This window comes from Acipenser ruthenus, chromosome 24, assembly GCF_902713425.1.
Source record: "Acipenser ruthenus chromosome 24, fAciRut3.2 maternal haplotype, whole genome shotgun sequence".
Lineage (NCBI taxonomy): Eukaryota > Metazoa > Chordata > Actinopteri > Acipenseriformes > Acipenseridae > Acipenser > Acipenser ruthenus.
The window spans coordinates 7,605,403-7,629,467 of record NC_081212.1 but is presented as its reverse complement, the minus strand read 5'-3'; the positions used below and the strand labels follow the sequence as shown (position 1 = coordinate 7,629,467).

Here is a 24,065-nt window from a genome sequence, read left to right as displayed (position 1 = left end):
CAATGAAATGATGAGGCTGCTCACTTCAGTACTGTAAGAACCCCCCCATGACTATAAAGAGACTCCCGGGTAGTCTTTCTCAATGTCTTCTCAGTTTGCATGCATTCATTTCAGGTTTGTTACAGAAAAAGGCGTTACTAAAGGGATGGGGACAATATCAGCAGGTGAAGTGCCAGACTACCTGAAAGTAAGTCATGCAAACGCAGTCATCCTGAACTCAGTATGACAGCAGATCTACATACTGTATTGCAAACACAGTCATGCTTAGTATGATAGCAGATCCACATACTGTATTGCTACAACTTGTGTTTCTTATAGCGCAGACTTGAGGCTGAGGCAGGGAATGGAAGTGCAGGTCAGGTACACTATTTTTTTTGTTAGCTAGAACCCCTTTAAGTCATTGTGTAAGTACACATCTCTTTATTAAGTCACTACTAATTACATACACAGTAATTAGAGACTTTGACACTACTGCTATTTTGAGATATTCAGTCCTGTGCCTTTAAGAGAAAACCCTGAGCCTGGTTCAACACAATATACATGTCTTCACTGTGCACAAGCAGGAGGCTGCATTGTCCCACCCTGAGTGTGCAATGTGTAACACGATCACACAAACACCATTCCAGCTTTTACAATCCCACCTGTCTATTGTCCCATTGGTAACACAGCCCTCAGCTTGTATTGGCATGTACCCTGTTGTTCTTGTATTAGAAGGTTAAATGTTTCTGCTCTCAATGTCACGCACCACTTCTGAGGAAATATTTCTGGAGTGGATTACAGACCATTAGCAAATCAAAAGAAAATGCAACATTTCAGAGAGGAATAAAACTAACCAGAAACTGCTTGAGACAATAATGACAGCGCTGCTCCTTCCTGCAGCTGACGTGTTTTTTGGCAGTTTTAAAATGAGAGTTTATTTGATGTAAAAATATTATTTTACTGAAACTGCAAGTATGATTTGCCCCCCCCCCCCCCCCCCCTTTTCCAGGCCCCTAAAACTGCTGGAAAGTCAAATTATACAGCAGTGTGTGCAGAGGGGGGTTGTTTTGTACTGCACTGTGTGCAGAGGGATGTTGTTTTGTACAGTGGTTTTGCGTAATGTGTAAATACTCTTTTATTGTATTGTTGGTACAGTATGTCCTCCATGAATTCACAATCCGCAATGAAAACATGAAGGAGCCAGCCAGTGTCTTCATCAGTGCCCTGCTTGTTTAACAAGTCTAATCTTCAAATCCTAAATACATACCTCACTAGCCTCCAGCCACACTGATCAAAGTGAATAATACTTCAAACAGGACATAGGAAGTTCACTGGAAAGTAACTTAAAAAAAAAAAAAGTTACAAACAAATCATTTTAGACTGTATTAACCAAAGACTAGACATTAGTGTTGGCGTCGATTAGAAATCTGATCTGGATTCTGTCCCACTGATTCAGATTAGTAAATCTACCCTCTTCTACATGGATTAGCAGAACTCTGCTAGCCTGTGCTTGACTGTGCTCTCTTAGTCTCCCTGGTAATTCACAGTCCATTGCTGTAATGGGACAGAGGTAAGTGATGAAGGTGTGTGCCGGACAGTCTGTCTGTCTGTCTGACTGGCCAGCTGCTCCCTTGTTTGTCTGTCTGTCAGGCTAGCTGCTCGTCTGTCTGTCTGTCTGGCAAGATGCTACCCTGTCTGTCTGTCTGTCTGTCTGTCTGGCTGTCTGTCTGTCTGCCTGCCTGCCTGTCTGTCTCTCTGTCTGTCTGGCTGTCTGTCTGCCTATCTGTCTGGCAGGCTGGCTAGCTACCCCCTGTCTGTCTGGCATTGTGCTTGTGCGGGAGCTCTTGCCCATGTTCGGTGTGGAGCAGGTCTTCTAGAAACAATAGAGACCCTGGAGTCGGTCCAGGGATCACATTACCTTCTGAACAACAGGCTGGCATTCACAAACTCAACCCAACATGCATGGAACCCTGGACTCGCTCCCACACCCCCTCACAATTGTATCTGATTATAGCCATATTCCCACCTCAGCCACTGACTCATTGTGTGACCCTGAGCAAGTCACTTAACCTCCTTGTGCTCCGTCTTTCGGGTGAGACGTAATTGTAAGTGACTCTGCAGCTGATGCATAGTTCACACACCCTAGTCTCTGTAAGTTGCCTTGGATAAAGGCGTCTGCTAAATAAACAAATAATATTCAATCTAAAATGTCTATAGGGGGTTATGAGTGTATGGTGAAGGTTTGATGAGGATTGGTGCTAAATTAAGGGTTATCGTGTTCACCATGTAGAATGTGATGCACAGACAGACGCAAGGAGTGCATAAGTGTGGGCAGCAGTGTGGAGTAGTGGTTAGGGCTCTGGACTCTTGACCGGAGGGTCATGGGTTCAATCCCCAGTAGGGGACACTGCTGCTGTTCCATTGAGCAAGGTACTGTACTGAGATTGCTCCAGTAAAAACCGAACTGTATAAATGGGGAATTGTATGTAAAAAAAATAATGTAATTGTATATAAAAATAATGTGATATCTTGTAACAATTGTAAGTTGCCCTGGATAAGGGTGTCTGCTAAGAAATAAATAATAATAAGGGTCCCTGTTTTTAAAACAGGGATCTTAAAAAGTGAGGAATCAGTGGGTAAGATGGAATGCAACTTATGTGTCTGTTTTTTACACATTTTAAACTTTCTATCTAATAATTTTACTCCAGAAGAAAGCTGTTTCTGTGATGCGACTGAAAAAACACAAAGTACTTTGTTGGCGTTTAATCTCAAGATGGGTAGCTAGGGATTGTTTTCTAACATTGCTGGTGTGTTTCACACAGAAACTGGACTGCACTTTAACATGCATTGCTCAGTTGCATGTGGAACTGGACTTGAACTTGGATCCCCAGGGCCCAGACTCCCAGCCCTGAAGAATGTTACCAGGCAGCCAGGTTAGTCATTGTTTCATCTCCTGCTCCCCAGAGATCTGCTTAACAAGCTTGATGACAGCCAGTTAACAGCAGTCAGCCCCCATCAATCCCTTCCCACCCACCTCGTTCTCAAAATAACCTGCCAGCTGTGGCAGGGCCTGAGGAAAATGAGTTTTATGGGAGTCCCAGACTAGCGCCAAGCAGTCAGGTGTCCACAGTATAACACCACAACTGACAGATGGTAGCGGTAGCAAAATACATCAGGTTTTGCACTTCCATCAGCTACATAGATCTGAAATGTGCAGTTTTGAAATAAACACATGTTATAGCACGCATGTGTTTTCATTTCAAAACATGATCTCTGGTACTACATTTTCAGGTTAAAGAAAGCTCTGAGTTTCTCAGGATATTTGTTGCCCTGTCCTAGGTCACATGTTTCTGGGTCACTGGCTGAAAGCTTGTCAGCTGGTTGATGACAGGAAAGAAGCTGTTAAAGGGATGGGGACATTTTCACCCTCCGGGTGACAAAGCAAGTGTAACGCTAACCGAAAGCATGGCTTACAAACAGAGATTTCTTTAACCTAAGCGTAGAGTAAATATTTCAAACACAGGTAAACTCTGCTACATGCTAGTACCTGTGCTGTAGGTCACATGGTCTGATTGTTGCTCAACCATTGGAGGGTTTGAACTACAGCACAGAGAACTTTGCATGTATGGCATTGTCTATGAGATACTGACATATTCAAGTTTGAAATACAAGCAATAAACTAAGAGATCTTGAACAGAACAAAGGGGGCAGTGATGATTCTGCTAGCGCTAATGGGAGGTAAGAAAGTCATTTGAAAACCTGTGTGAGCACTCATCTAAAAGATATAGGCAAGTCACCTGTTTTTTCAGGTGGGTTTCTGGGAACGAAATCAATGCTGAGCAGCAGTTACCTTGAGTTTAGTTCTTAATCTATGTTAGCTTTTCAATGTCACAGTGAACAGGACGCTACTCCACCTGGTGTACCGCAGGAAGACTTACACTTGATATCTTTCTATTTAAATCACTTACTGGTAGCTGGCTTTGTGGTAAAATGTTTGGCTCCAATGCATTTCACGGCTAGCTTGCTGGGAGCATTTCAGCAATACAACTAACGACAACTAGGGTTCCGTTTCAGTCGTGGCACCACAATCCTTATAGAGGGGTTTAAAAAGTAACAGATAACTGACCAACCAATAACTGGGATACAAATAACTGATGCTTTTTAAAGAAAAGTCAGCATTAATAACTGCACAAGATTATAATCGTATTTGGTATGTTTTAAGAAGACAGGTAACAAACCAACCTATACCCACTTTATAACTGTTTTTATTATTATTATTATTATTATTATTATTATTATTATTATTATTATTATTATTTTCGTCTAATGGGGTGTTTATTGGACCACATGCTATAAAAAGGGTTTGTTATGGTTATAGGAGGCTTCAGTTGGGCTAACTAGAAATCAATAGCGATTCTAAATATGACCAGTAGATGGCACTACTTTCAAAGAAAGCCTTCTATAATATTTGTCAAAGCCGGGGAACAAGTGTATTTGATCAGTGTATTTGTTTAATTAAGTCTGGTATAGAGTTTAGTTTAAGGCACCAAAATTCATTTGTAAATAACAATGGCAGAGCTATAATTTAGGTTTTATCTTAGCCCTGTTTAGCATGGTAAATTTAGTTATAAAAATAGACCTGAAACGTGTAGGATGTGTACAGTAAAATAGGCCTGAGAGATCAACCCTAACTGCGCCCTCTCTGGATGGCCTGTCTGCCCATGGGGAGAGTGCCTTGGCTGGGCTAGCATAGCAAAGCGCCATGGGGAGTGTTGATTTGCGGGTCCTTGGGTGGTCTGCTGTTGTTACAATGCATTGGTGGTGGTTGTGGTTCGGTTATTGTTGCTTCATTATAGCACAAGGTGCTGTTCACAGTGTTTGCTAATGTCTGCTGCTGTCTCCTGTTTGCTATTGCTGCAGTTTCATAACAGAGTCGTTTCAAATTCCATTTCATTTTTCTTTTTCTTTACTGTTTATTACTTTTCACATTGTCTGTGTCCAGGTGCTGATACCTGAGCTGAGGAGCTGCTTTTCAGTTCTAGCTGCTGTCATCGACAGGCTATCAATGTGTCTTTATATTAGTCAGCACCATCGACTGCACAGCTATGTATATTTGCCAGCGATACAAAAGGAAACTTGATCCAAAGTAGCTGGTCCCTAGATGGCACTGGCTCTTCCTAAGAAAGACAGTGGCTGATCCAGCCTATGTTGTGAATGTCTATGGCAGGCAACTAGAACGAGAGAGCATCTCCTGAACTCAGCTGTGACCTGGTACCTAATCCCTTTAAAAAATGCTGTGACCTGGTACCTAGTCCCTTTTAAAGATGCTGTGACCTGGTACCTAGTCCCTTTTAAAGATGCTGTGACCTGGTACCTAGTCCCTTTTAAAGATGCTGTGACCTGCTACCTAATCCCCTTTAAAGCACATCAGTGATGAATCTAAATAAAAAATGTTCAACATTTCTATTTCCCAACAATAAGTTTACCCCTATACAGTTGTGTCATCTTTCTATAATGTTTCTTTTTTTGTTTGTTTGTTTTTACAAATTGAGATGAAATTGCCTACTTTAGTTGGGTGAAGGCCCTGTGTATTTCAGCTCTCTGTGTTTGACAGTGCAGATACATCAATGACTCTGAAAGCCTCTTCACAGCTAAATAAATGTGAGCGGGTGACTCCAAACTCTTCTTTACTCATCTTTGGTATTGATTTTTCTCTCAGATTTAAACGTCTCCAGTCCTTTTCTGAGAGTCTGGCTGGAGGGGAGTTAAGGAACACTTGGACTGTAGGATGAGGATCACTTTGGGGTTTACATATTTTCCCCTAAAACACGCATAGCTTTATATTATGTATAACACTTTTGAGCAGCACTCCAGATAAGGTTTTGGGTCACTGAGTAATGTACTCTCCAATTTAGACACTATGTGAGTGAAATGTATTTTGGGTGAATAAAATGCATCATTACCTTGAAGTCATGAGTCCTTCCAATAAATCATGTACATACTTTAATGCTAACTTATGGGGTATGCATGAACTACAGCCTTGCATTTGAACTGTAGTGTTACTCTGAACTACTGTACAAAAACTTGGTCTTGCAATAAAAACAGCAATTATTCTTATTTGCTTTATTGCCCACAAACAAAATGAAAAAGAGGATTCCAACACTGCAGATGGAATATACTTAACAAAAGGCCTGCATGCACATACTATATCGTTCCATTTTTTTTTTAAATTGATACTCCACTAATGCAAATAACAAAATGATGATATTGTATTCCTTATTGATCACCTTGCTAAAACAATATAAAGCATCCTGACTCTGTCTGAACACAGAATAGTTTATTTATTATTTAGATTTACCTTCTAAAAAGTCAGCTGACAGATATGTAAATTGGTAGGTTAGGTTGAGGTGGGCTAAGATGTGTCTCTGGCAATTCCCCCAGCCAGCTACAGTGAGCTGTCCTGCCATGTGTGTGATCATTCTCCAGCTACAGCATGCAGTGTATTCACAAACTGACCACTGAGACGCTGTGAACCAATGAAGTTCAAGAAGCTTGATCACATGCAAACGCGAGCTGTGCAGTAAAATTGCTATGCGCATTCTTTACGCATTCAATTTAAAAATCATACGTAATTCATATCTCTTCAAAGCGTAAAACCCCCAGTGCACAGCCTACCTGGAGCGCTGCTGTTAAGGATTTTCACTTTAATGTTCCCAGTTATTCATTTTTTCTCCCCAATTTGGAATCTCCAATTATCTTCCGTGACTGCAGCTACTCCCCACAACAGAGAACTGCCGGTCAGTGGGCATCCTGCAGTCCAAGCCAATTGCATCTTTACACCCAGGATCTCCACAGCGGGTGTCGGCGAGCTACAGGCCCCTGGAGGAGAAAGGCCTGCTCTGCAGGAGTCTGCTCTGAGCTCACCGGGCACCTAGCCAGCGGGGTTAACAAAACGTTCCTCTGGACAGTACTACCGTACAGCTCTCTCTGTCCAGCAGAAGGGGACCAACATGGGGGCTGCTCTGTATTGCTGTACCTTCAGTGGCGTTTCACAGTAAAGAACATGCATTGGTGCAAGTATAGGAATGCCAAATAGAGCTGCATGTTACCAAAGTTAAAATGGCAGGAGAATGGATTCTAGGGCCCTGTTCAGAAATGTTATTGTGCATCTGAATTTCTATTGACTTTCAATTTGTTTTGCAGATCACTGATTAAAGAACGAATGGAAAGTCATTTTGTTACCAAACTAATTCTAAAACATAAAGTTCTATGAATAAGGCTTTAATGCGGTTTCTTTTTTAGGTTTTGCATAAATGTTTTCTTAGCTTCCGATGGCCTTGCCTATCTCATAAGATTCAAAAGCTGCTGTGCTAATGAGAAATAAACCTTTTCTAGCACACCTTTTTCCTTCACTTTGCAACAAGCTGATCATCACTTCACTGTGGAATTCAACAATAGTGACGCAAGTTATAACACTTTTATATTAACTGGTAATAACTAGGTTACTAAGACAAATGTGTTTCATTAAATGGGATGTTTAATACTGAGTGACAGGGCACCTATATTTGTACTGACCACTAACATTTGTTATCCCAGTCAAATAAAACATGCCCCAAAATGCTGCTGTTTGTTTTAGACCAGTATAACACGTTTATATAGAGCATGACCTAAGGCTGTCCATTGCTGCAGGCAGGCAGCGCCCTGGTAACAGGATGTGAATGCCAGGGTAGAGGAAGAGCGTGTCAGTTAACACCTCGCCTTGTTCATTCAAACCTGAGCGGCGGCAGACGTAGCGAACTTTACATTTTTATTAAGAGAGCAGTGGAATCTTGAATCTTAAAGCTTCGGTATTCTACATTCAGCCGTGGCTTACTCTATTAACAATACTCAACACCAAGCAAACTAGATAAGGTTTCGCTACACAGAGAGTGGTGGGTGTATGGAATGGATTGCCAAGCCACGCTGTTGCTCCTCAGTAACTGGGACCCCTTAAGAGCGGACTGGACTGGGATCAATCAGCTGCTAGGTACCGAATGAGCATTGATGAGCCCAGTTTCCTCCTCTAGTTTGTAACTTTTCTTATGTTTGTGTGCGTGGCAGAGCCACGACTTAGCTATAAAGTCGGATCGCTGAGCCTCGTGATGCATTCTGTTTACTCGTCCTACTGAATGGTTATATAGATTATGTTTGAAAGGGCAGGGTATTGTAGAAATGCTCAGGTAAAATGTGATTGGAAGAACAAATTCAAAGTCGCAAAAGCTGGGTACTGTCAGACTAGGGATTGTGATGTCATAACGGTGAGGACATTTGTATTCTTCGACAGTATGACATCACAGTAGCCTGTAACCAGCAGGTAACTCAATAGTAAAAAGACAAACATGTCATGGCACATGTCTGGAGATGATATTAACGGTATTATTAATGAAGACTGTAGACATAGACTCACCTGCAATTCTATTCAGCTTTACATGTGGTCATAACTAAATTGCACTCAGTGCTGAGACCCGCTCGTGGGGCGGTTCGGGAAGCTCAGCCACACTGTCGCTGCTTTCAATACGGACTTCACTCCAACACTACAGAATACAAACTTTCAGCCTCTCAACGTGAATTACGAATGTATTCAAAAATGAAAGTTATGGAGTGTAAATCAATGCGAACTGGGCAATCTCACTTTCCAAACAATGCACGTTTTCCAGCATATTCAAATCTAACCCGTGGCGTCTTAATTCAATAACTTCGGTTATTGTTCAGGTTCAATAACTGCAGACCAGCATATAAACAACCACTTAGTCCCGTCTAAAAACTACCAACGTGTTTTTACTTGTTAATAAAAAAGAACAAACAAACGAACTACAAAAATATAAAAACAATCAATTAATAATGTGTACTTAATGCATGTTACGTGTATCTTTCCAATTCAGAATGGGACTTTATTATTATTATTATTATTATTATTATTATTATTATTATTATTATTATTATTATTATTATTATTATTATTATTATTTTACCGGTAACATAACACTACAGCTAGAAAAAAAAAAAGTTGCATTGTTTTCTTTTTCAACAGAAGTAGGATCACAGTTATTTTATTTATTGTTTTAAAATAAACTCAGTCTAAATTCTAGTCGTTCAATAACAACACTGTTTTGCTTCTCAGTCGGTGCCCGCTGTTTAAAATTCCATTCCGCATTTTACTGGTTTAAAAATGTGCCAGACCCCGTTCAATACTCTGTTCCGTGGCCCTGTTCAATAACGCAGGTTCCTGTTCAATAACTCCATTCCGTGTCCCTGTTCAATAAGCGAAGGCAGTGTTCGATTAATCCGCTCCGGGTTTTATGTGCGCTCCCCCTCCTTTCTCCTGAACTCCAGCCCCTCGCTCTCTCTCTATCAGCCTCTCACTCCGTCTCAATATGTCTCAAGATGGCGGCCAATGCGGGATCGATGTTTCAATATTGGAAGCGCTTTGATTTACAGCAGCTGCAGGTCAGCCTTTTTCCCCCCTTAGTTGCTTTACTTTCTTGAAGGCCGGCGGGAGGGGAGCGCTTTTCGGGTCCTAGCCCCTCTCTGGAGCCCCGTTTTGCCGGTGTTTGGGGCAGCTTTCGGAGCCTTTTCTCCCATTGATTAAAGCGGCTTTCTCGCTGATCGGAAATTGATCCTCTTTGTTCAATTCCCATCGATCAAACCATCATGGCGCCCCGGCGCCGCCGCGGGGAAACGGCTACCTTGACAAACCGAGGGCAAAAGCCGACCCAAACACCCACTAAACAACACTTTATTGTCGCTTTAGCAACTTTGCAGTCTAGGCTTGATGTTTTTGAGCGGTTTTGTGTGATTTGGTTGAATTATTTTGTAAAAATTGAAGTGCGTTTGTTGTTTTTTGCTTTCACGGGTGGCGCTGTGGTAGCTGAAGCAACACCAGAGAGAGTGAGAGAGAGAGAGTTGGGATTTGTTATTTTTATTATAATATACAAAATATTATTTTATTTGCGAAGCGTGCAGTGGAATTTTAAAAAGTTTAATTTTTAAGTTTTTGTTTTCGTTTTGCGCTGTCTTAATTCTTTTTAATCTAAAGAATGTTGTTTTTGTTTCCGAAAGTCCCGCGGAGTGTTTTGTAAACAAGTTATGTTTATTGCTATTTGTTTAATTTTTTTTAAACAAATCTCGTGTGTTTATTTATGTTTTTACTTTAACCATGGCTTTGTTTTAAAATAGAACTAACTAAGTATGCGTTTTTAAATACGGCACTATTTCTTTTTTAAATTTAAATGTTGAAAACATTTGCTTATTTAAAAATAAAAGAAATATCCTAAAGATGTACATTTTTAGAAAATTGTGTCTTGCATTGTGGATCAATAAATATATTTGTTTCTTTTTTTTCATGACTGTATGGAGTTTCTTTTCGTCTTGGACTGACGTGTTGTATTTTTCCTTTTTATTTTTCTGTTTACAGTACACATTAAAAGTACAGTGGTCGACACGAGTGCATGAATGTGTAAGAAAGGCTTCCGATGTATATTGTGTTCTTTAGTTGACAGATCGCGAAGCTTGGCTTTTTAAACCTGTATTTGGTTTTGCTTTCATTTTTGTGCCGTACAATAAATACTGTTTTATTGTATTCTTGCATCTGGAATGTTAGTGTTCAGGAAATAGTGTGAACATAAGGGGCGACCCTCTGATGTAAATATATTTTAAAGTGACTTGAGGTTCAACTGTTATGTACATTACTTTATTCAAACACTTGTGCCTGGGTTTGAATAAATAGTTGCTGAAAGATTAAAATGTACTCGTATGTGGGAGTTAAACCCGAGGCGGAAACTAACTAACGCATTTTTTTTTTTTTTGTGTGTTTATGCTTTTAAATATTTAATTAACCATCCCAGCGCGTCGACCTTGAGGAGTTTATCCCCCTCTTTCTTAGAAGTAAAAAGCTTCCTTATCATGTTGGATGAAACCGTGATGTTTTATTGCGATATATATATCAATGTTGGTTGATTTATTTACCTCATTTACTAGTTTGTTAGAATGCCAAAGGTTGGTTGTACGCGAACGCTATCTGTGTTTGTTTTGTTGTTGTTAAAATGGGGGAATGTGGCAATACGTGTTAGAGCAATTATTTTGTACGTGTGCACAGAATAACTTTTTTCCCTACATGAACATTATTTTAGTTTAACTTTTGTTAGTAATTCCAGTGTCCTTGTGTTTTGTTATGTTACATGCCTGTGCTTTCTAAACGGTACTAACATTTATTTCTCTTAACCGCGGCAGTCCTCGTCTTGGCAGCGAAGAGGTTATGAACTTGAACATTTGAACCTCCCCCCCCCCAGACAAGCCTTGCCGCCACGATATGGGGGATTTTAAAAATGTTGGGTTATTGTTTATTCCAATGAAATGATGTTCTGTATTTGACCAACCTGTTCATGTACATCTGTGCTGTATTTAGTACAGTGCATTAAACTAGCTGACGCCTGAATTTCTGAACTATTTATCGGACTAGACCTAAACAGTTTCCTGTAATCTGCTTCAGCCTTCTGAAACTGCGTGATCCATTGGTTCTTGTTGGTTTTTGACGTTTGATTCGCTGTATCCGGGCAAAGGCAGCTGACTTGTTTTTTAAATGAGATGACCAGGTGTCCACCACCACAATAAAACCTGGCAGGCCTGATTCATTTTTCTATTGCCTTGCCCTCGGATTGCTTGGGGGATTTGCGTGTTCCTGCTGTAACCGATATGGTGCTCTACCCTTTTGCATTGAGGTTGAGTTTTAAAATGTGTGCTGTGCATGGAGGGGGAGGGCAGACTTGAGACACACAAGCTTGCCTTTGAGGCCTGCTTTGCTAAGGGTTAGATTGATATCTTATTCATGTTTGGAGTCATTGAAGTTGATATATCTTTGCTTGTTTTCTTGTGGTGTCTTAAGAGGAACAGAAAAGTGTAGGAACTTTAAAGTTTTGCTGGGCGGGACACAACATTTGATATCTGTAAATCTAAAAATCTGTTTTAGTTTAAAGCTGATAATGCACATCATTTAAATCAGCAATTCTCCCCCCCTGCCCCCCCCCCCCAGTAATTATTTAAGCTTGAATAAGTTTGTTTCTCTCTCTGTTGATTTTTTTAAGAACTATAATTATCCAAGCCTCTTTTAAAATCTGAAAATGAAAAATCCTAAACAATACTGCATGTTAAATGTTTCTACTGAAAACATACTTTATAGATTTTATTGTTTTCAGTTTCATTTGTAGTATCTTGATACTCTTTTGTACTTTTAGTCCTGTGTGTAAAAAAACGAAATCCGTTATTAAAATATAATCTGTGTACTTTTTATTGATAATTGGTAGTGTAAATGGTTGTTTTACGGTTTAAAAGGCTTAAAAGTTTAATAGAACACAGCCTTAACAGAAATTGCAAGGACTGCTAATCCTGTTTTTGAGCCTTGTTTGTGGGTTGACGGCCAGGTTTCGGGTCTGTTCCTGTTTTTCAATTCCAGTCTCTTTTTTTAAATAATTTCCCAATTCCTTTGATGGAATTGGATTTCATATTTTAGAGACATAATAATTGTTGTTATTATTATTATTATTTATTTATTAGCAGACGCCCTTATCCAGGGCGACTTACAATTGTTACAAGATATCACATTATTTTTTACATACAATTACCCATTTATACAGTTGGGTTTTGACTGGATCAATCTAGGCAAAGTACCTTGCTCAAGGGTACAGCAGCAGTGTCCCCTACCAGGGATTAAACCCACAACCCTCCGGTCAAGAGTCCAGAGTCCTAACCACTACTCCACACTGCTGCCCAGTTGTTGTGATTGTTCCCCTGCTTTTCATTTGAAGCCAATTTAAATGTCTAACAGTGGCTTCAATAGAAGATATTTATTGTAACTGTGAGAAGGTCATTCTAACAGAATACTGCTAATTGCAATTTTGATCGATGTGTTGGAATTGGTTTTAAAAAGGAATTGGACTCAACCCTGTTGACAGTCATTTCAAAGTTTAATATTTTCTACAGCTTAAGACAGAACTTTACACACTAAACATATATAAAGTCAGCACGATTGGACTGTACAGTTTATCATGTATATTATTATTATTTATTTCTTAGCAGACGCCCTTATCCAGGGTGACTTACAATTGTTACAAGATATCACATTATTTTTACATACAATTACATTATTTTTACATACAATTACCCATTTATACAGTTGGGTTTTTTACTGAAGCAATCTATGTAAGGTGCCTTGCTCAAGGGTACAGCAGCAGCAGTGTCCCCCCACCAGGGATTGAACCCACGACCCTCCGGTCAAGAGTCCAGAGCCCTAACCACTACTCCACACTGCTGCCCTGTATAACCTGAATTGCTAAAACTAACTAATCCAGTTAGTTCTTCTTTGTGCAGTTGCTGAGATCACAGGTAACAAACTGTATCCTTACTTTAGAACCTGAACTTGGCTTGTCTTGCAACCTTTAAAACAAACAAACAAAAAATTGCCTGGTTTATAACCACGACGTGTTCAGATGTGGGTATTGTTATCAGATAATGACCTCTTTAGGTCTGCGCTAATCTACTGCCTTAGCCTATCCCAGTGTGGTTCTTGCCTAATGATGATGCCTGCTTCAGGGTCGTTTCTGCTTAAACGCATCCCTTGCTTGTTTTGGGTTTGATCAGGATTTGTGAGGAAGTGGGATTTTAAAGGGCAGGTGCTGGGATCAGCAGAGCAGTTTCATTAAATTTGGGACTGAATCTCTTGGCATACAAATAGGCAGTCTGAAATCAAATGAAATTCCCTTGTAGGGTTGTTCTGTGGAGGATGGCTGTTGTAAGAGGCAATAATTCTATGTTACAACCTTTTTATTGTAATTTGAACTAACATACACTGTAGTCATCTTATCATGGCTACTTCTTTTTTTAAAAGCTTTTTTTACGTGGCAGGCTTCAAATTTGCTGATCTTTTCCCCTCTTGCTATTGCTGGGTATGAGATTTTGTGGTGGTGTCTTGTTGGGCACTTGAGTCAAGGTGGTTGCTTTTTTAGACAAACGATCAGATCCACCACACAATGCAGTGTCTTACAACACATTTTAATCAACAGGTTAAGTACTGTGTTAAGTTCTGTGTTTTTATTTGAGGCATGGAGGGGGTCCTGTAAAAGAAGATGCTTTAAGGTTAAGCACTTCTCACTTAAAACCACAAATGATCGTCTAGGCATCAAACCTGTGTCCTAGAGCTAAAGTAAGATATAAGATATAGACCTGCTTCAGACTTTTTTCCCCCCACAAATTCCATGTTAATTAGTCAATGTCAAAGAAATGCAAGAAGTTTGATAAGGTGTTAATTTCTGTTCGTTGGCAAATTTAATGATTTGTTTTGAAAACCTGTGATTGCAGTGTTATAGTGCTATCAGGCTGACTAGAAGCTCTGGATTCTGAAGCAGATAAGCATGTTTACCAGTCACCTTTTCTCCATTTCCAAGGTCAAGTGAAGTTTGTTGCTGATTTTTAACCAGGCACTGGTATCAGTAGTGAGGTCATATCATTTCAGTAAGGTATTGGGTTAAGGTGATGAAACGCATGAGTGGAACCCTGTATGGCCATGCATTCTATGTAAATCACAGAAGCACAGTGCAGGCTAAGCGTGAGGGTTTTTATTAGTAACATTGCTATTAGAAACCAATGTAATTAAGTTGGTTTACAGTAAAGGTTATCCCTAAAATACACAGCAACCTAAAATACCCTCCCAGTGAATCTGGTGCCATATATATCAGATTAGGGACATGTATATACATTTGGATGGAAGCCAACTGAGGCACCGGGCACACTAAAGTAGATCTTTTATTAGGAACTTCTAATCCTGTGGTCTAGCCAGGAATAATGGATCTGGTGTTGGTATGCAGCCCCTACTCGATGTCCCTGCCTTGTGTGTGAAGAGATAACACAGCAAAGCCCAGCACAGACACTTGAGCATGACTCACTGCAGTTAAAAATAGGATTCATAAATTAGTTACCTTGCTAGATTTTGCAGGAGTGTTATAGAAACTTGAAAGGCTTACTCCACAGCATGAAGGGAAAAGGCAATGAGTTATCATATCATTAGAAGAGAATCCAGGGACTCTGTCATATCAGACCACCTATTTAATGACTGCACAGGTTTAAAAAAAGCCCTGCTGTGTAAGAATCTCTGTGTCGGGTCTTCCTGTACATGTTAAAAGTTCTGGGACACGCACTGGAATATATTCAAACAGACATTATTTATTTGGAAGCAGAAATTTCGTACTGTTCATGTTCGTACAAAAAAGATATCCTAGGACAGAGGGTAGGACACACTTTAATTACTTTTTTACACAGTAAAAATCTTCTCTATGATAGCATTAAATAAACTTCCAAAAAGTGCAAATGGAGTTTTTTTTATGTGCATTGTTTGAATGAACTTTAAATAAGTTTTATGGATGTATTCATCATGTCTTTGCATGGTCCTACAGTATTTGTCAATGTAGCAACACTACTAGTCAGTTAATGCAGTGTGTACAATGCGGATCTAGAAATAAACAAATAGGACGCTGCACTAAAATGGCTGCCTGTTAACATAAACAAATAAAAAGTCCCTTCTTGTCTGTTGAAGGCCCTGCCTGCCTACCGTGGAGTGACTGGTCAGGACTGCAGCCAGGTCACTGCCTTTCATCATGACCTCACCGAGGGCGCTCAGTCCTGCGTCTGATCACTGCGACTCCATGTGGGCCCCTCTCCCTCGCACAGTTTTCTAGAAGCCCGGATGCCAAACGCACAATTAGCTTGGAATGCTGTGTCAGTTGCTGTTAAGAGTTCCAGAAGGAGGGGGTAGTAAGAAGCAGTCAGTCACAGCGGCTGACGCAGGCCTCGGTCCCTCCCTCAGGCAGGCAGACAGGCAGCTGGGATTGCTGGTGGAATTCCCTCTGGTCTGCACAGTGAAAAAGGCTGGTTCTGTTTTAGTCATTGATGTGCTCTTCCTGGCTTGTTCAATTTGGACTGAACAGTTTGTTTGACTTGTTCGTTATTGTTTTTTTTAGATATAATGGAGATTTACTCCTGTTGTGTTTTCTTAGTCATCTGTGGGCGATGGCACGCTTGTGTATGTAGGTCACATTTAAGTTTTTTAGATTAGAAGTACAGAACTGGTTATAATTGTCATGGAACCTGGAAGTTCTTGAGCATTAGAATCTTGCTTGTGAGTGGGGTTAAGGAATGCGATATTTCAGGAACCAGATGCCTGAAGTTCATGAAATGCTTTAAATTAAGTAGTTAAGGTTACTGTAGTGTACTCTGCACATGGATTACTCTTTGTACAACAGGCACTGTTAGGTGAACTCACTGAACATGGGCTGTATGACATTTTAGGATGAGCCAGGATGTCATGTATTGATTAAAAACCCTAGCAAAAATCCCCCTTTCTGAGCACCCGTTAAAATGTTTAAAACAGGTAAGTTGGAGATTAAGTGCCAATTAGGGTCTGTGAAACAAGCCATTGGAATGACAGGGTGATTCATCAAAATGTATTTTTTCAAATTACTGCAGTTTTAATAAAAGTAAATGCAGTGAAATCAGTGTTTACTCTTTAATAGCCTCTATGTTTTAATGTATTATTTTACAGAACCCTTTTTTTATTAAGTGGAGCAAAATCCACTGTACTATTGAATATGTAGGAGCAGTTAGGAGAAAATAGGTTCAAATTGAAAGTACTAGGGATTTAAGTGTTATGGGAAAAATCAGGGGTTTTTTTTTCCCATTAGTCGATCTAGTGAGTGAAGTGTAAAGTTCATTATTGTACTTGATACAAGAGCTGCTGAAACCAGATGGATAATGATGAGCGTATTTGCTTGAAATAGCACATCGGTGCTTATTTTCACAGTCTTCTCTTTACCTGGGCGGTTATTTGGATAAGAGCGTCGATTAAGAGTGGGTGCTAATTGGCCACTGTGATGTCATCAATACAGCCAACATGACCGGGATACACTTTGTTAAATAATTCACTCAAGTCTTTTACAGGGGTTGAATCTCCACAATGTGAAGTCTCCACATTGTAATTCCTAAAGGTAAATGCCTTGTCCAACAGGCCAGACAAGCCTCACATGCAGGTTTTGCATTTGATCTCAATACCATCGAATGCTGGGAATGTTTCATTTTAAACCGGCTATACGTATAGATTTTGTAATACAGATTCAGAGTGAGTTTAGGGGATCACCCACCTGATGTTCAGTCTGTTTTGTCCTCAAATAATGCAGCTTGTCAGTGCATTTCAGTGAGGGCCAATGCACACCGGAGCGAAAAAAATAAATACAAGTATTGATATGAACTAATGCAGGTGAAGTGGAAGTGGGGGAATAACAGAATAACAGGAATAACAGCTATTTTGTAACACTCTGTCACGAAATAAGATTTTGCTTATGTTTCTTAAGGCTCTTTCCTCTGAGTTTAAGCCCTCCCTCCAGCACTTGTTGCTTATAGCCCTGAAACGGGAAAGCTGGAACAGACTGTTTTTACAGACCGTAGAACACAAGGTTGCTCACAGGCTCGAAAAAAAGTGTGTAAGAGAAAACTTCATTTTTGATTGGTGGTGGAGGGGGGGGTGCTTATTAACCTTTTGCCAGTTGTATTGGGCATTAATCTGAATAAGGGCAGACAGTCACATCAAGCATATACGGTACCACCATCTCCTCAAAAAATGGTTATTTGTTTTTAATCCTGATCTGCTGCTGTGAAATGGTGTGAATAACAAACACAATTCCACGTGAAGGGCCTTTGATGCCAAGACTTCACAAAGCACAGTACATCATAGGGGTTAAAGTGCTGTAATCTGCAGAGTACTTTGACTAAAGACCTGGTCCTAGCAGTAATGTGTATAACCAAAGCATGGACAAAATAAATTAAAATAAAAAACACATTTATTAACAGTATTCCCACAAGCCCATTGTTTTGCTGTTGATCTTTTTTGTGTTCTACACTTTTCATTTTGACTTCGATGGTGTCAATTATTCCTGCCACAGCCCTATCAGTTTGATTCCTGTGCAGTGTAGCAGACAGTCTGCCTCCAATTCCTATGCCCATAGGAAATGATGTGGGGTCAGGAGGTGGGGTGTTATTGCCTGTATTGTAGGGAGCTACAGCTACCATCAGACCCATAGTACAGTACTTCACCGTAGCCAAAGTGAAAGTCAGGAGAACAAAAAGTCTTTTTTTTTAATCTCTAGATTTCTGTTAATTCTTGAACAAAATGTACACAGAATATCGTGCCATTTGTTTTCACAGAGTTCATGAACATAGGTTCATTTGGACACATTAAACAGCCTATTTCACGCATTAAGGAATTAGCCAGCAATACCGTGTTGGGAGCAATTACCTTTGGAGCAGACACAGTACGTCTTCAGAACTGGAAGCAATTGAATAACTGCAGCTCCTGTAGGGACCTTCACTGGGGCAAGGGTTAAAAACAGGGTTTAAAAGCAAGTCTTAAAAGGCATGAGGACACAATCTGGGGTAATGCTGCTCTAACAATAAATGTGATATACATAGTTTAATTATATTGTTCAACCTCTTTTTATGCTCAACCTTTTAAAAACTAAAAATACTAAATCGTCATTGACACACTTTTTGAACTGAAAGGAATAAAACACCAAGTACATTTCATTCAGCTTACAAGACCCCAAATTAAATGTCTGAGTGGTTCAAAATTGTGCTAATCTGTAGCTTTGAGAATCAGGCCATTGTCTGCTAAAATTCAGCTAGTTACAACTCAGAATGAAAATGCAGGGACATTTCTGGAACATTTATCTGTGTTCTCAGACAAATACCCAGACTGTGTGTCCTTACAACTACAAATAATGAAGGCCCAGTCTGCTGTAATGTGTATTCCCAGGCTGATTTTTTTTTTCTTGGAAAATTTAAAAGCCAATGTAAAAACTTCCATTTCTTTTGCGCTTCCAGCATCTAAATTTAACCCTAAGCACCGCATTGTTTCATTCCTTGCCGGGCGTGACAGGAGTCTGCCACTCGCGGAGTTTTCTTTTCAAAGATGTCCGGGGTACAGTAAAAGATGACTGTTTTTATAATTATAATGGGTGCTGCTAAAAATATATTTCTATTCAATAAACAAGAAAAACAGGTGTTCTGAGGAGCAGCAAACAAAAAGCAATGGATTTATTAGAAAGGAAATGACCTTTTATTTAAGAGTCATGGGTTTTTAAAGAAGCTATCCATTGAATATGATTCGCTGGTCTATGAGAAGTAAACCATTTGTTTCTTAAATGATCAACTCAATATACAGAGTATATGGCCAAAAGTTTTGTAATAAATGGCACACAGTCTCATAATTACACCCTATAGCGTTATGAAGGGGGAGCATTGTATATAGGAGGCTGTGTGGTCCAGTGGTTAAAGAAATGGGCTTGTAACCAGGAGGTCCCCGGTTCAAATCCCACCTCAGCCACTGACTGATTGTGTAACCCTGAGCATGTCACTTAACCTCCTTGTGCTCCGTCTTTCGGGTGAGATGTAGTTGTAAGTGACTCTGCAGCTGATGCATAGTTCACACACCCTAGTCTCTGTAAGTCACCTTGGATAAAGGCGTCTGCTAAATAAACTAATAATAATATATAAAGATACACTAGTACTCAAAACAACAATATCTCTTCTTCCGGCATCAAGTGGAAAACGTTCCTCTTACAGGTTGTAAAGCTGTACAAGAAACCTGCCTTCTAACCCCTTCAGCACTTGGTCTCTTAGTATAGCATTCAAAACAGAGCAAAAGGAACCTATATTTCTAATCCTTCATAATATAGTGACCTTTGTGTTTGTATGTGATGGCACCAACATAACAGGAAGAATGTCCAACAGAGTGTGTAGCGTTCTAACAAACCTGTCCCTGCCTTGAGTACACGCTGCAAACAGAGGCAGATGATGTCAGCAAGTGCTCCATTCAGCACAGACCTCGGAGCTGTGTCAGAGAAGAGAAGCCGCGATGACATCAAGTCATCAGCTCCCAACATAGTAAGCCATGTGACCTCACTGCTGGAAATACCTGCTTCCCCTGCCTACATGCACACATAATTCATTATGCATTGACCTTCAACAGCTGCCGGTCAGACTGACCCCAATGGTTTTGGCACTGCGTGTGTTGCCAAGTAGCATGCTTTTTATAGCAGGGCTAACATTAATCTGTGCCAAGCCTACCTGCCATTTCAGTAAGGAGCAGAGACAGAAATCATAATATTACAAATAAACGTGGCAAGCTTGTGCATCTTAGCTGGAGGTAAAACTATAAGACTAAAAGTCAAGTATTGTAAATGTTTAATCCTGAAGTCTGAGTGCCTAGCGTAGAAAGTAAGTCATATAGATCTATAGTGGAACACACCAGTGCTGAGAACTCGACTTGCAGAAAGTTCCTTCTCTACAGTCAGGTGTGATTTACATGCCCCAGCACTCGCTGAGTCTGTACAGGTTGTTGCTGCTGTTCATCGGGTGGGGGGGGGCTTGAGTTTAACAGGAACAAAAAAACACAAAACTGAGCAGCTGTCTGTGGTACAGTTCAAGAATCAGAGGTAGACTTTGGCTGAACTTTAGTTTTGCCTGAAATAGTTATTATTAGTGACCTGAAAACCTCCAGGAGTCCTGGAAATGAAATCCAGATGTAGTTAGTCACTGGAAAATGATATTATGTATTCGAATAAAGCGTGCAGTTTGACAGATTTTCCATGTCGAGCTCTGCCCTTTCCGAGGTTTTGTTCGGGCTGCCGGCTTGTTTTCGTCTTCCCGTCGTTTTCTGCTTTTGCAGGCCTGGTTTGACGAGCTGATTCGGCTCCTGAAAGGTGTGCCCTGTCTCGTTCAGATGACATTTCTTTATAGAGATAAAAAGGATGTTTGACTTTGTGAAATGGAGAAGTGCAACCCTTTCTCAACTTTGCTTTGTAGAAACTTGTTAGGAACAGCTTGATCTAATAAAACAAATAGCCTGAAACCTTTTTTTAAGTGATAGGAACCAGATCCAGTACATGTGTTAATACTGTACAATGGAAATAAATTTTCTTAAGAAAACCCAAGTGACTGGTGCAGCTGCTTGTGCTTACTTCTGTAGCTAGGTGGCACTAAGATTTGAGATGGTTAAGTGACTTGTTCCCACACAAGAGCCATTTACTAAGCCAGTGGTTGATTACCGATTGTTCAAATCACTTGGCCACTCATCATTTGCCCAATACCAGTTTTAATAAACATAAGCACGCTATATCCCAGTCCCTCAGCTCTAACCATTGGGCCACAATGCCTACCTGTCACTCAGCTCAAGGTTATGAAATCAGCCAGCTTCTGGACAAGCACCGATAGTCTAAATGGTCTCCTCTCGTTTGTAAATGCTCAAATGTTCTTTCCTATATTCTTAAACTCTAGTCTCCACTAGACAGTGTCCATATTCAAATTACATGCTGACTGCAGATGGAGCCGGTGCTTGAGTTTGTTTTTAACCATTAAAGATCAGTTATCTGCGGTCTAAAGCCTGTTTAGGATGCTTAATAACTAAAAATCGTGCTTTTCATTCTCTGCAGAACGCTTTGGAAGTGTTTTAAGTCCTTTGTCATTGTTTGTAAAATGGCAATTATTTGCGACAGGTTTTGCCAGTTTTTTCAGGCTGCTGGCTGATGTGTGTGAGTGGAAGCAGGGGAGTACTAGCCTGTGTAATTTCAGCCCGTGTAGCTATGCCCCTGTGTGCTCATTAGCCTACACAGCAGCCAGGCACAGTAACTGTTCTAGGAGAAGTCCAGCGGAAGGGGCCGCCGCGCTCGGCTGTTTCTCAGTAGCAGTTACAGATATCTAATTGTTTATTCTCTGGACCCTGACGTTGGACTGAGACTTGGTATGTCTGGTATGATAATCGTTGTGCATGTAAGATGAAAGTGACATTGATCTTTGCATTTGCCTGCAGTGTTAGGGCAGTATGGGAAGTAGAGTAGCCCCTATTTTCAGATGTTTTTTCTTAACGACAATAAGGAAAGCTGTTTGAACAGGTATGCTAATTTCCCTGGATGTGACCCCCCCCCCCCCCCCCCCCCCCATGAAAGCTCTGGGGAGAGCTGTCTGGTACAGTATGTCTGTACGTGTCTCTCACCTTTTCATATTAGGTCACTATGTTTAGCTATTGGAATCTTTTGATTTTGAGGAAACTATTCAGCTGTCTGTGCGTATGTCACACTTACGTTTTTACACTTCTGCATGATGGATGTAGGCCATCTACTTTTACATTATAGCGATGGGTCCATCTACACCCGTGGTGGTGGTGGTGGGGAGGGGGGTGTACTTGTACTGTATGTTAATAACTTTCTCATTGTGATGAAAGTGTTTTTACTGTCTAAACATGCTGAGCCTGGTTGTAAGGGGGAGTGCTATTTCAGTATGCTATAATGATATGATGTTCAGTAGTTCTCTGTTCTCTAAAGAGTTCAGTTTCATTCCCCAGGTGATTAATGACCCAGGGTACCAAGTGTGAATAAAAATGAAAGCAGGTAACAAACATACACTGTAGGGATCGGTACAGCCCCCTAAACACAATTAGTTAGGACTGTATGGGAGTGATCATATTGAGCTGATGATCCAAGGTAATTTCATTATGTAATGGAAATTGACATGTTAACTGTCCTACTGTATCAACTATGAAAAGTATAGGCCCTAAACCTATAAAAATGGTTTGTGTCAGATGTCCCTTTAAGTGAGATGAAGTCTATGTGGATGGGGTGCACTGTTTGGCCCTACCTGTTTGAGAGGTAATAATTAGGGCTGTATGGATCTGAATCCGGAAATGAAGCACCAGGCATCGGCATGTAAGTTTATGCCCTTAAAGTGATTGTGACTTGGATTAAATTTGAATCATGGCGCCACCGTGAAGAAAGACCAAGTGTTTCTATTGCATCTTTAAAATCGCTATGAGAATAGGGGGTCAGCCGTAATTAAAATGTAATCCCAGCCTCTGGCACAGCTCAGGTGCAAGTGGAAACAAGGCATGTAGGTTTGAAAGTGGGCCGCAGTTAAGTGTGTTCTGCTCAGCTTGGAAGACTGCTGTGTACAGCATGAATACAGCCCAGGTTCTAGGAGCTCACAGTCCCCTGTGATCCTGCAGTGTCAGCGCCTCTATAGAATTCTCCTGTTTGTTTCGGAGGGGCTTCTGATTGACATGACGCTGTAGCAGGAGCATGCTATTGCGGACAGAATGTACTGCCCAATCCACAGCACTGTGCTGAATAGCCTTTTCTACCAGACTCTGTAAATAAACACATGCTGGCAAAGCTGGATTTGAACACTGCTCTTGTTGGCTGGCAAGCTTGCAAGCTTGCATTGTTTTTTATTAAGAATAGTCAGAAAGGCCCCCAGCATAGCCAAAGACATCAGGAAATGTGCACTGTAAAGAAAATGAATTGAACAGATTGAAATAATTCCTTGGGCCTTAAATATACCCACCAGGTTTTCATTTCAAGCAGTAGCTACATTTTTTGGAAATTATTAATTTTATCATCAAGTTTTGGGAATTCATCTTCATTAACAGGCTATATAAAACACAATATGCTTTTGTTGCCATGTTTTAGGAATGGCATCCCTTGCAGATTATAGTTATAAACTATAAACTGTTTAACACAGTTAGAACAGAAGATGCTGTACAGTGGTGAGGGAATGGGATGGGTTGTTGATGCTGAATCAATGGGATTCTTTAAGACCTGACATTAAGAGATCATCCAGCTCTTAGGAACCGGGCAAGCACTGCTGGGGTTCTTCTGTGCTTTTATAAATATCAGTGAGTTTCAGAACTTTCTCTGCACAGTATCTCCCTCCTTGTATTGTACCCAGTAGTGCCAGCTGGGTAGGATTCAAAAGTATAGTACAGCACTGTTTTTTGTAAAATGCCGGTTACAAAAGAATTCAATCCGTTGATTCGGAGTAAGTTATGAAAAAGAAATGATTTGAGCACCTGAGAAACTCAGTAATTGCTTTCCTTTTCAATAGTAAGTCTCTTAATGTGAAACTTGTTAACAATGTGTTGTAATAGAGTTGTGCAGAAAATTCTCAATTTTCTTAAGCTTTAG

At 40.3% G+C, this 24,065-nt stretch overlaps 1 protein-coding gene across 6 annotated transcripts in view; it reads left to right on the top strand.

Moving 5' to 3' along the window:
- Positions 1–9,221: 9,221 nt before the first annotated feature.
- The window catches only part of LOC117429602 (protein CASP-like), a 163,267-nt gene continuing 148,423 nt past the window's right edge, over positions 9,222–24,065 (top strand). For 4 of the 6 annotated variants that reach the window (XM_058998293.1, XM_058998292.1, XM_058998294.1 and 1 more), the window contains exon 1: positions 9,222–9,465. In XM_058998293.1, the coding sequence (XP_058854276.1) occupies positions 9,403–9,465 (63 nt within the window). In that variant the 5' untranslated portion in view covers positions 9,222–9,402. The remainder of the gene's footprint in view (positions 9,466–24,065) is intronic. The other 2 variants (XM_058998295.1, XM_058998296.1) reach the window with 2 other exon arrangements.